At 43.5% G+C, this 11,547-nt stretch overlaps 3 protein-coding genes across 3 annotated transcripts; 2 read left to right on the top strand and 1 right to left on the bottom strand.

The window, feature by feature from the left end:
* Nucleotides 1-150: 150 nt before the first annotated feature.
* On the top strand, nt 151-2,567 carry IL334_005859 (uncharacterized protein; the record flags this gene model as incomplete). Its single annotated transcript, XM_062937566.1, has 7 exons — nt 151-210; nt 322-408; nt 491-570; nt 687-873; nt 1,001-1,147; nt 1,244-1,798; nt 1,866-2,567. 7 exons carry the CDS (start codon nt 151-153, stop codon nt 2,565-2,567), a joined length of 1,818 nt encoding a protein of 605 aa, XP_062793617.1.
* Nucleotides 2,568-2,887: 320 nt separating this feature from the next.
* On the bottom strand, nt 2,888-5,139 carry IL334_005858 (uncharacterized protein; the record flags this gene model as incomplete). The annotated part of the gene is made up of 10 exons (XM_062937565.1): nt 2,888-2,959; nt 3,042-3,226; nt 3,315-3,415; nt 3,490-3,671; nt 3,783-3,975; nt 4,034-4,161; nt 4,216-4,293; nt 4,355-4,458; nt 4,516-4,833; nt 4,917-5,139. 10 exons carry the CDS (start codon nt 5,137-5,139, stop codon nt 2,888-2,890), a joined length of 1,584 nt encoding a protein of 527 aa, XP_062793616.1.
* A 369-nt stretch (nt 5,140-5,508) lies between these two features.
* Nucleotides 5,509-11,311, top strand: IL334_005857 (uncharacterized protein; the record flags this gene model as incomplete). The annotated part of the gene is made up of 16 exons (XM_062937564.1): nt 5,509-5,554; nt 5,616-5,712; nt 5,783-5,856; nt 5,946-6,129; nt 6,194-6,454; nt 6,512-7,884; nt 7,940-7,980; nt 8,041-8,646; nt 8,759-8,928; nt 9,026-9,173; nt 9,249-9,367; nt 9,430-10,072; nt 10,151-10,434; nt 10,521-10,620; nt 10,705-10,864; nt 10,956-11,311. The coding sequence occupies 16 exons, from the start codon at nt 5,509-5,511 to the stop codon at nt 11,309-11,311; spliced, it is 4,662 nt and encodes a 1,553-aa protein (XP_062793615.1).
* Nucleotides 11,312-11,547: the final 236 nt, after the last annotated feature.

Here is an 11,547-nt window from a genome sequence, read left to right as displayed (position 1 = left end):
TCATTCGTTCATTTCTGGTTCATCTTCCCGTTTTGCTCGGCGACAAGATAGTTCTCTGTCAACAATAACAGCCTCTCGAGGGTATATATGAGTGTACGACAACTTGACTATATGCGGTAGCATCATTTCATTAGATAAAAACTAGCCAAAATGAGCATGTCATCTTCAGACCAACAGGTCTGGAAGAAGGTGCTAGCGGCGAAGAACAAGGTGAGTCACTTGACTCACTGCTCACTGTACTTCTTCGCCTTCTAATCAGCTCTGCGTCATGCCCGGCAGCAAGGGCAGTCATAGCTGATCTCACTTTTGATCCATACGTAGTCCATGACTCTCGATCAGATCATGACTAGTTTCCCTTCGATGGGGAGGAAGGGAGTCATGCAATCTGCTGGAAACTTGGTCAAATTGGTACGTACACATTCTCAGCTACAATGCTGCTCGGGAGATTCTCAAGCATGCTTCAGCTGATCGAAGTACATCATTGGTTTAGCGATTGTTCACTACCAGAACAGACAATGGTGATAAGGCCACAACTGTATTCGTCGCTCAGACGGCTGATGAAGCTAAACAGTGAGTTCGATCAATTCCTAATATCAACCTTGGACGGTTATGCCCATGAGTATGACTGTTCCCACACAATATCTGAACTATATTTGACTGAATATTTACGTGGAAATCTTACGTAGAAAATCAGCAATGACACCTGAACAAAAGATAGTTTTACAAGTGATCAACGCAGCCGGAGAAAGAGGTATAGCATCAGCTGCTATAGGTAGACAAATAGGTAATGAGACTATACCGCAAGCTTTGTTAAGGAAAGCAGTGAAGAATCTGGAATCCAGTGGTTTGATCAAAACGTTCAAACCTGTCAACGTGAGTTCCATCATATAAGTTTGAAGCGGTCACATCGTTTCTTGATCTAGCGTTGTATCGAATGTATACCCTCGGAACGACGGTCATGCCTAACGATGGTACTCGGCTGATCAGAGTCTCATTCCAGGCTCCAACTACTGTGTATTACGTTATGGCCAATGTCAAGATTCCGGAAGAGATTTCAGGTGGTATATGGTTTGATAATAGTCAAGAATATGATCAAGGCTTAGTCGATGCCTTGTGCCATGTCTTACGGGATAGAGTGCAGAAGTTGGTGAGTATTTTCATGCCTTATCATTCTCGGTTTTGTCATTATCCATTATTCAACCTTCTTTCGAATTCAAGTATCAATATTGACTATTCAATTCAGACATATGCAGATGTCAAGAAAAGAAGCGATAAAGAGAAGAAGCTCATTCCCAACGTATTGTCGATTTCCACGAAGAACCATTCATTGCTTACACCAATAGCCTTGAAGAATTATGTCAACGCCCTGAAAGTCGCATCGGTCGAGTTATCGATTAAGAACGTTATGGAGATCATGAGAGCGTTAGAATTAGATGGTGATGTAGAAGCTGTCAAGCCATATGGATCAATATCGTTTGATGAAGAACCTACTTTTTCAGACGACGATGATGGACCTAGTTCATCAAAGAGGAAGAGAACAAAGCTCGAACTCGATATTGGCGATGATGAAGATGACATAGATGAGGAGGAAAGAGAACGAAGAAAAGAATTGGCTTTGAGAAAAGCTAAAGAGAAAGCTAGAGAGAAGAAAAGACGTGATAGGCAAAAAGAGAAAGAAAAGGAGGCGAAAGAGAAGAAAAGGAAGAAGGAAGAAAAGAAGAGGAGGGAAAAGGAGAAAAAAAAGAGGAAGAAAGAGAAGGAGAAGGAGAAAGAGAAAGCTAAGAAAAAGAAATCAAAGGTGAGTTAGATTGTTTCTTGAGGTAGTGAATAAGTATTTACAATGCTCACGGAAATCGCTTTCTCAGAAAATCGTCGACTCCGATTCGGATGAGGGTTCACTTCTAGACATAAATGAAGAAGGCAAATCGAAATCGAAATCGAAGAAACATAAAAGATCAAGATCATCATCCGTATCATCCGTCTCCTCTTCTGCGTCATCCAGTTCAGCATCATCATCGTCATCGTCTTCTTCTGTATCCTCGTCAGGATCTGCTTCGTCAGTATCATCAGTTGGATCCGATGAAATAGATTCCGCTCAATTCCCTATAAAATCGAAATCTCAAGCGAATGGATCATTACCCCAAATGAACTTTTTTCCAGGTGGTCTAGGTGGTGGAATAACAGATTTAACAGATACGTCAATCATATATCGTGCGACAAATAGATCACTGAACAACAGTGGCACTGGAACTGGTCAGACTCAAATATCATGTGGGAAATGTCCAGTTTTCTCATTTTGTGAAGATGACGGACCTGTTAATCCAAATGGATGTGAATATCTAACGAAATACCTCAATGATGATATTGGTGGTTGGGACAAAGAAATCTTGACTAAAATGAGACCTGATCTGCATGAAAATGATGACGAAAATGCAATCGAAGGGATAGATAAAAATGAAACCAATGGTATTAATGGGAATGGTCATTTGGAAAGAATTCATGATGATCTCGAAAATGGGTTCAATGGAGAAGCAGATGAACAAGATTACAACATGGATGATATATAATCCCACTTCAAGCTTTACTCGTCGAGGGAGCCAAGGCCAGAGGGTCAGGAATATTGATAGTGCCAGCGACATATTTATGTTACCCACGTACCTTGATCCACTGGTTCATTTAATCCGCAAAGTACTATCCGACGTCTCAATAACGATTATTTATGCATTTCATCCGATTTAATGAGATTCAGATGCATTCTGTCTAATGTTACATTTGTGTATATTATCCGGATATCCTCTAAACTCCATCACACTCGCATCAGATGTCGACTAAGATCATGCTTAAGTTTTGGATAATCTGGGCGAGGAAAAATCTAATGCCACTAAACTCAAGCTAATGGTTTATTGGCTAACCATTTTGAGAACATTGTCAAAGCAGCGACTGGATCGTCGTGAGGTACCTAGATGTTCCAACAACCCAAACGTACTATCAGTAATCCTCCTTGGGGTAAGACGCTAGTACATTTTATAATCGTAACTTACCATATGTCCAGCATTGCTAAATCCTACAAAAGCCAAATTACCTGCACCTTTACCGGTAGATTTAGTCCATCCAGCTGTCTTCTTGTTCGAATCTTTGAACACCTTCTTTTCAGCTTTAGCGTAAGATGAAGAGTATTTGGTTTCTAGGTTATCTGCTACTCTTGAACATCCGATTGCGTTTACGACTATCTCCCAGCGATACGAAATATGTTAGCCCAATTCCCCGTACTACAGAATTGCTGTTTGTAGAGTCTGCAGAAAATGATGACTCACGCATGTCAGCTTCTCCTGAATAGATCAAAACTCTAATTCCAGAATCGATGAGTTCATTCAGCAATGCACCGGCATTATGCATTGCGTCTCCTTGGAGTAAGCTATATGGAAGATAGGTCGATCAGCTTGTGTTCCGTTTTTAAGGAAAAGTGCGTGCCATGCAGAAGAAGCTCACAAGTTCTGGTTGATTTGCATGTTGCAACTTTGGAAAGTGACTGAATCCGGTGCACCCAATTGAGCCTTGATCTCAGGTTTGTTGAGGTAAGTCTCCATCCATCCCATTTCTCTGTAACAGAGAGGTCCATCCGCGTCCTTTGATTTATCGCATTTTCTTCTGACGTCGTACATGTTGAGGCCCTAGGAGAACGTTCAACGTTAGTTGTGGTGAATCCATACCGTACATTGACCGATAACTGTCCTAAACCGCACAGTATGGGACCGTTACCGATGGGAAATGGTTGCACTCACAAGTTGTTGCATTTCGTTGAACAGACTCCAGCAGTATAAAGCTGCAGGAACACAAGCGAATTTGGAGTTGGTCTTGTAACAACTAGATATGAGATTTTGACATCTAGGAGCTTTGCCTCTAAGAGCAGTACATTCTGGACCTTCTGGATCTTGGTAGGGAGCGTATTTAGAAAGAGAATGATCGCATGCCCAGCTAATCAATAGAGGTCAGTTTGACTTCCCTGCGCGATTGAGCTGATAGGCGAGCTTACTCTGGTACAGAACCGAATTGAGCATATGGATCCGTCAATCCGTTACCGATCATTACTGATGCAAAGTTAAGCTTAGGTACTCCAGGGGTAGGTGCGAGATCAAGAGCGAGATTGTTTTTGTAAATGACCTATATATGTCTATTAAGCTAGATTTTGGATTACTGTTTTCGCGGTTGACTTACGCTTGCAATGTTAGGGATGTAAGTTCCAGCGTAGGATTCACCGGCAATGTGGAAATCCTGTTTAGCATATTGTCGGAACTGTATGAGAACGTGGCATTGTCAGCTTTGTTCATCTAATTTCCACCAGTTGAAGACTGACCTTGGCGATGAATAGGACTAAGAATGCGTAGACGTCTTCAGCGGCAGCGGGAGAATTGTTGACCTCTCCTTGATCAGCATAAGAGAACCCGACACCGATTGGTTCTGAAGACAACGTGAGTTTTAGATCTAGACTTTATAGTTGGCAGATTGTGAACTTACGATCGAGGTAGAGGACGTTTGCGACACTGTTCCAGCTGAACTCATTGAACGTGACGTTTTCTCCATTATCGGCAATATTACATCCACCAAGTTCGAATAGAGCTCCAGTACTAGATGAACAACCAGGACCTCCATTTAACCAGAGAACGAGGGGATCTTCTTTGGGACTAGATCTAGATTCTTGGAACCAGAAGAAAAGATGTCTGGTATCACTGATATCCAAGTAACCTGATAGTTGATGGACGGTCGGGTCACATAATTCAGGCTCGACTACTCGGAGTCGATGAAGGGGGAATGCAGGGTGAGATAGGGATGTGTCTATAAGGGATTCAAGGGATATGAGCTGAAGTAAAGGAGGGAGGATTCAATGAACGCAGCCATAAACGATAAGATATACTCACATTCAATGCCATTCATCTCCACACTCTCTACATTGAGTGGGATATCATCGTTACTCGATTCGAGTATATCCCACTGTTCTTTGGCTGAAGAGACAGCATCGGTCAACCAAGATTGAGCGGTATCGATAGCTTGAGAAGCGATCTCAGCTGGAGATTGAAGGTTGAAATACCCTGGAGCTGCGAGAGCGGGTGTAGCCAAAAAGGCTAAAGTCGAAAATCTCATATTGTTAGGTGTGAAATGATATATATGTGGAAGAGATGAGGGACAGAAAGATAAGACGTCCTCCCCTTATATATATATATATCGATTTGGCCACTGTACACGCATGTGTATTATCATCGCATCATCTCCGAAACAACCGCATCGGGGCAAGTGGCGGTAATACATACCACGTGATATGAAGGAAAAAGAAGCTAATCATCCCCCTCATTTTAACTGCCTCGGTGACCTCCACCTCTCTCGTTCCGTTGATTTGGGAATGTCAGCAACAATTGTTACAACCAGCTGAGTGATTTCCTCACTCTTCCTTGTCTTTCCTTGACTGACATCATTATATCAACATTGATGAACTGTTAAGACAACAGATCGATCATGGCAGATATAACGCCAGCACCACCGCATCATGAGGAAGAAGGAGGTGAGCTAAAATATACGCTCGTAGAGTCTAAGCAGCTGCTGATTTCGTGTGTCAAAAACAGACGTATGTCGAGTATGTCGTGTAGAAGGGGACGAAACAGATCCTTTGATATACCCATGCAAATGTTCTGGAAGTGTCAGATTCGTGCACCAGGACTGGTGAGTCGACTGTTCACTATCAACCCTTGGGATCTCGAAGAGCTGAATTAGCTGGTATGGCGAATCGTAGCTTAAAACAATGGTTAGCTCAAACCGGCAAGAAGCATTGTGAAATATGCGGGCATAAATATACCTTCACCAAGAGTGAGTGAGGATTCTATGTCCAAAATCTCCTGATTACCTATCATCGATGAAGACATAATCTTTACTTATGAATATCTTGGTCACGATAGTCTATCCCGACCAATTACCTGAATCCATACCGCTAGTAGTATATATACGGCAGTCTCTCTATTGGTTATATCGCCAGCAACTATGGGTAGCAAGATGTATCCTCGTAGTGACCACATGGTTGATAATACTTCCTAGTATGAACATGTTCAGTTTGAGATCGTTACTATGGATCACAGATCACATGTGAGCTCTCTATAAGCCTTGAGATTGGGATTGGTTTGGTAGCTAAACTTCCTTTTCGACGTAGAGGCTATACTGGACCAGAACCAACGGAAAGTTTGGACACATTATTCAAAGTCACTTTTCCAAACAGTAACGTCTCAGAAGTCATCATCTCGAATATCACCGAGCACGTACAGCACAATATAACCAGTAGTGGGGAAGCCTCCTCTATCTCCAATATCTCAAAAGGAATAAGCGTTGGTGACGTTGTCGACAGACCTATGTCCACATTATTTGGAGTACTTCGCGGAGCGTTCGAAAAGTGGATGAAAGGAGATGAGAACAGGTGCGTATTGAGAATTGATGAGTCCTTAACATCAGTGTTGATCTGATAAATGTGTAGTGTCGTAAGCTTTGTTTTACGCGGGCAGGTCCTTTCCATAACCCTCGCTGCTGTTCTAATCGGTCTGATCCTATTGAGAGAATGGATCACGCAACATAATTGGCAAGAAGGTGCACGACCTCAAGTTGTCGAACAGGGAGATATAAACCCTGATGAGTGGATGATCGTTAATGGAATTGCAAGACGAACAACCGATGTCATGGCTGCTTTGTTAGGGAAAGCAAGGCAAGATAGAGAAAGACGAGTGCCGATACCGCGGCTCGGTCGTGAGCAAGAGAGGGAAATAGCTAGATTGCGAAGGCAACAAGCGACAACTAGACATATCCGAGAGCAGATAGATGCTCAAATGGACGCACAATTGGCATCTCCGATTGCTTCGCCCATAGACAGTGAAGAAGAGGAAGAACCCAATGCTCAGGATCAAGATGCAATAGGTGCTGAGCCGGATGAAGCAGGAGGATCGCTAGGAAAGTACGATATTAAATACCCCAGGAGCGATGATGGAGAACCTCTGTTCGTTGGCCGACCAATCCCTTCAGAACCGGACGCTATAGCTTCTGCGCTACAAGAGTATCGTCAATCTCATCGACTTGCTGAACGAAGAGCAGAAGAAGCATTGCCGTCGACCCGTGAGAACGATCTCGCCGGTCAAGCTTTCGATACTTTGTTGGATCAAGCTTTATCTGGTTCTCAACTCCCAGTATCAAGAACCTCCTCCCGCAATGCTTTTGAAGGGGAAAGCGAGGCCGGGCAAAGTCAGCCGCGAGTAAAGCGAACCAATACAGGGAAGAGTCGAGAAGAAAGTTCTGATTTGATAGAAGAAAAGAAACAAGCTAGGCAAAGTTTCAAAGAAAGGGAAGAGGTGGCATACAAAGCACCAGAATTGTTGAAGAAGGGGAAAAACAAGGAAGAAGTATCAGAGAATCACATAGCTGGACCAAGCAATAATAACTATCCCTCGGAAGGCGATATACCACTATTCTTACCCGCTTCACGTAGTCGGTCATCCTCATCTACGTCTTCAACTTCAACATCCAAAAATAACATATTCAGAGCGGGTGAGACGATTAGGTTTGATGAATCTGGTAATCTTCTACATGAATTACCTCGACCTGCCACTCCCGACCGTAATCCTTTCATTCAGGAGCCAGAAGGAGCTGAATCAGCCGAAGAGCATGATGGCGAGTGGGAAGATGAGCGGGAAGCTGGTCTTGACGAAGAAGCTGATCGTCATGGCCGCGCGCCAGCGGACGGCATTGAGGGACCGGCAGACGACCTAGAGGAAGCAGACTTAAGACCCGCACAAGTCCAGTTAATGGAGGAGATCGAGGGAGAACCTTGGGATAGAGATGATTGGAATGGTATGCTGGAAGGTAAGTGACCTCTCTGATCACTATCGATCGCCGAAAGCTGATACTCTTATTATAGTGGTCGGATTGATAGGGCCGTTGCATGGCTTATTTCAAAACGTGAGTCCATTCATTTACCTAAATTGGATTTTGCACACTGACTGTTCCCTCACTCCACAGGTTTTGTTTGGTGTTATCATAATGTCCGCTTCCATATCCATTTTCATCGGCCTCCCTCTGCTCATAGGCAAATTATTCTTATCCACCGACCTGATACGTTCCTCGCTTTCGATTGCTGGTAGAACACTATACCTCATCCGAAAAGTGACTGACCCAATAGTCGATATAATATTCGAGATAGTAAAGGAAGTAGTTGCGCTCCCCTTGATAGCTTCCGTTCGAGCTGCTGAGAATCTCTTGGCTCGTAAACTTGGTTTAGAAAGTGGATCAAAAGCAAACATCTTAGCGAAGTTATCGTCCATCGTTTCTTCCACCTCGTCGTCTTCCACGAGTGTCGGTAGCGAAGAAAAAGGCAGATATGTCACTCTGCTTGCGGATGGACTAGCTTGGGTCGGACAAAATACGTTTGATGCCTACCAATCTTATATCGATGGTAAACGTAAAATATCGATATCTGATGCCGTATCCGACAGAGTTCTGATGGTTTTTAGTGGGTATGGGGTTGCGGGAGGTATAGTAGGTCTCATTGCTTTACCTGGAGAAAATGGAGGCGCTATTAGCAAAGAGTTGAGCAAGATAGTTAAGGAGCACGCTATGTTTTTAAAGGTAAGTGACGATTAGCTACATACCCAGGCTTTTCGCGTGGGCTCGAAGGCAGAAGTACCATCGACTTGTGTCTTGACGTATTATCAATCGCGCTAATCATTGGATGCTCCAGCTCGCCTTTTTTATGGTTCTTGAACTTGGGGCGTTCCCCCTCGGGATAGGAATGATGATAGACGGTTGTACGGTCCCACTCTGGTCAGGAGTAACTTTATTGAGCAGATTGGAGAAATTGAAAGCAGGACCCTTTGGAGTCATGTTCCTCGATTGGCTTATCGGAACGATGTGAGTCTCCACATTGCTTTCCCACGAAAAAGATGTTGTGAACAACGCCAAGTCTCCTCGCGATGGGGACGACCGGCTGACAACGAGATTCATATAGGTTCATGTACCAGTTCGCTACTCTCCTCTCACATATCCGTACCTTATGTCGACCAGGTACTCTATTCTTCATCCGCGATCCTGCGGACCCGAACTATTCACCTGTCAAGGATATAGTGGACAAAAGCGCTTTCTCTCAACTAAGAAAGGTGAGTAGGCTTACCAGCTTATCGAAAGCGAGCGTTTTTGGAGGCTAATCCACGCGTGCGCCCATTCAATCTCAGCTTGGTACTTCAGCTGTGATGTATGCTGTCATCGTTTTCACCCTCTTTGGAGGTTCGTGTTGGACTTTGGCATATTTACCTCGCGTCGATTTCCTGCCACTCCGTGTGGATCCCACCTTGTGAGTTACCCAATAGTTCGAAACTTAAAGACCATGCGCTCATGCCAAAGACGATTATACAGTGGTCCTCTTACATCGATACCTTTCGACTTGCTCTTCCTGCACCTTGTTGTCCCTCCCACTGTGACTATCATCCGTCCCCGTCACCGCATGCGCAAGATCTTAACTGTATGGTGGAAATCAACCATCAATCTGGTCCGATTAAACACGCTCATGGCTAAACGTTCTACTTCCACAGATCACAAAACCTTGAATGATGAGCCTAGCAGAATCGACAAGGTATGGCCAATCCTTGATCCCATTTGTCAATTGATGTTTGGTAAATATAATCCTACTACGACAAGAGCTCGGGTCCCATCCTCTGATCAAGTCATTCTATTACCTCCTGCACAGAGGAAAGCTGAAGGAGGTGTATTCATCGCACTGAACGAAGAAGGAGTGCCAAACTCGCCTGAAGACAAGATGAGGTTATTAAAGCAAGATAGAAGAGCTAGAGAAGCTGGTAGAGAACCTTCGAGAGATTACGAAGTGATTCGATTACCCCAATATTGGAGGACTAGAGTACATACTTTCATCGGCGTTACTCTGCTCATGGCGGCTACTGTTATTGCTACAGCTGTTTTCGGGCCCGTAGCAGTAGGTAGACTGGCAAGCTCGTTCATAAGCAATGGCAGCGCAAAGAAGATTCACGATGGATACAATTGGGTAAGCTTTACCTAAATCTGCTTTCTCTGCTACCGTAGAGAAGAGCATTCGACTGATATCTTGTGCGGTTTACACTAGTTATTCGGGGCGTATATAATTCACCTTTCATTCTCATTAGGTCTGACCGCCAGAAGACATATTTTAACTCTGTCCAAAGCTGGTAGATTGAGAAGATCAGGACGATCCACAAGAATTAAAAGGACTATCATGAGGTTTTTAGCTGGAACATACGGTCTATTGTTGGTGTATGGAGTCATTCCAATCGCAGTAGGATTGTTAGGTGATATATATGGATCAACATTTTCTTGGACGAGAAAGGCTGGCGAAGGTGGGAGACTCCTCATTCATTTTTGGGATACATGGTGAGTTCTAGTTCTCCTCCAGCTGAACATCAACACTTGAGCAGATTTGCAATAAGCTAATGCAGTGGTTTTCTATGGATGATCAGGGCAATGGGAACGGTGATTTGTTCTTTAGCTGTGGGGTTGATGAAAAACATATCTCGATTTAGACCTGCCAGAAGTTCAAGATTGGATAATCTAAAAGAGGTATGTTCCAGCGTTCCAGCTTATATCATGCGCAGAATACCAACGATGGCTGATCGATATCTCAATTACGAACGATGTCAACAGAGATTCCAAAATCCTATCCCGAAAGACTTCAGTTCGACACATCAAATCTTACCAACCATAGGATATCTACTCATTCCTGTGGTCTCACCATTCGTCATTACGGCTTTAATTGTTTTAGCCAGTAAAGGCAAATATTCGGATGAAGTATATCAAGGTCTTCGTGAGTGCATTCCATACTTTCTATTTGCACGCACGAAATCTACGTCGACAAAATAGAGAAGGCTAATGCGGAATGATTTATCCGAATTCAGTTCTCGCCATTATACCATTATTACTGAGGATACTCGTGATCGTCTTGATTAGACAATGGTTCTCTTCTGGTTGGAGTACGATGAGACAACAAATGATTGATGCTGAGTATGTAGTAGAAGAGAAAGTGGAGAATTATGATCCGTCATTAGAAGACAAAAAGAGGAAAATCAGAGAAGCAAAAGGGAAAGCAAAGAAAGCTGATCTTCATGGAAATGAAGACGAACCTGTCAGTGATGAAGACAAACAGAAAGGAATGGATGAAGAAGAAGAACAAGAAGAACACGATTGGGAAGATACGGTCGATGAAGTTGCTGATGAAGATGATGATAATGATGAGATCTTCAAAGTGGATTAATATCTGAGATAGATCTATCAGTATCGTTGATGTAAGGATATAGGGATAAAGGGAGATTGCGTGTAACTGTTTTATACCCTGCATCCGGTCAGATATGCTCCTTGTATTCACATCCACCCGGTCATGACAACGATATATGCATGTCAAGGCCTTACGAAGTTGAATGACAACAGCTCGTTGTCTTTGTTGTGGGGTCTAATTTGCGATGCGCATGATGTAGTCTGAACAATCCAGGC

This window comes from Kwoniella shivajii, chromosome 8 (genome assembly GCF_035658355.1).
Source record: "Kwoniella shivajii chromosome 8, complete sequence".
Taxonomy (NCBI): Eukaryota; Fungi; Basidiomycota; class Tremellomycetes; order Tremellales; family Cryptococcaceae; genus Kwoniella; species Kwoniella shivajii.
The sequence above is the reverse complement of the archived record's forward strand: the minus strand, read 5'-3'. Positions and strand labels throughout refer to the sequence as shown.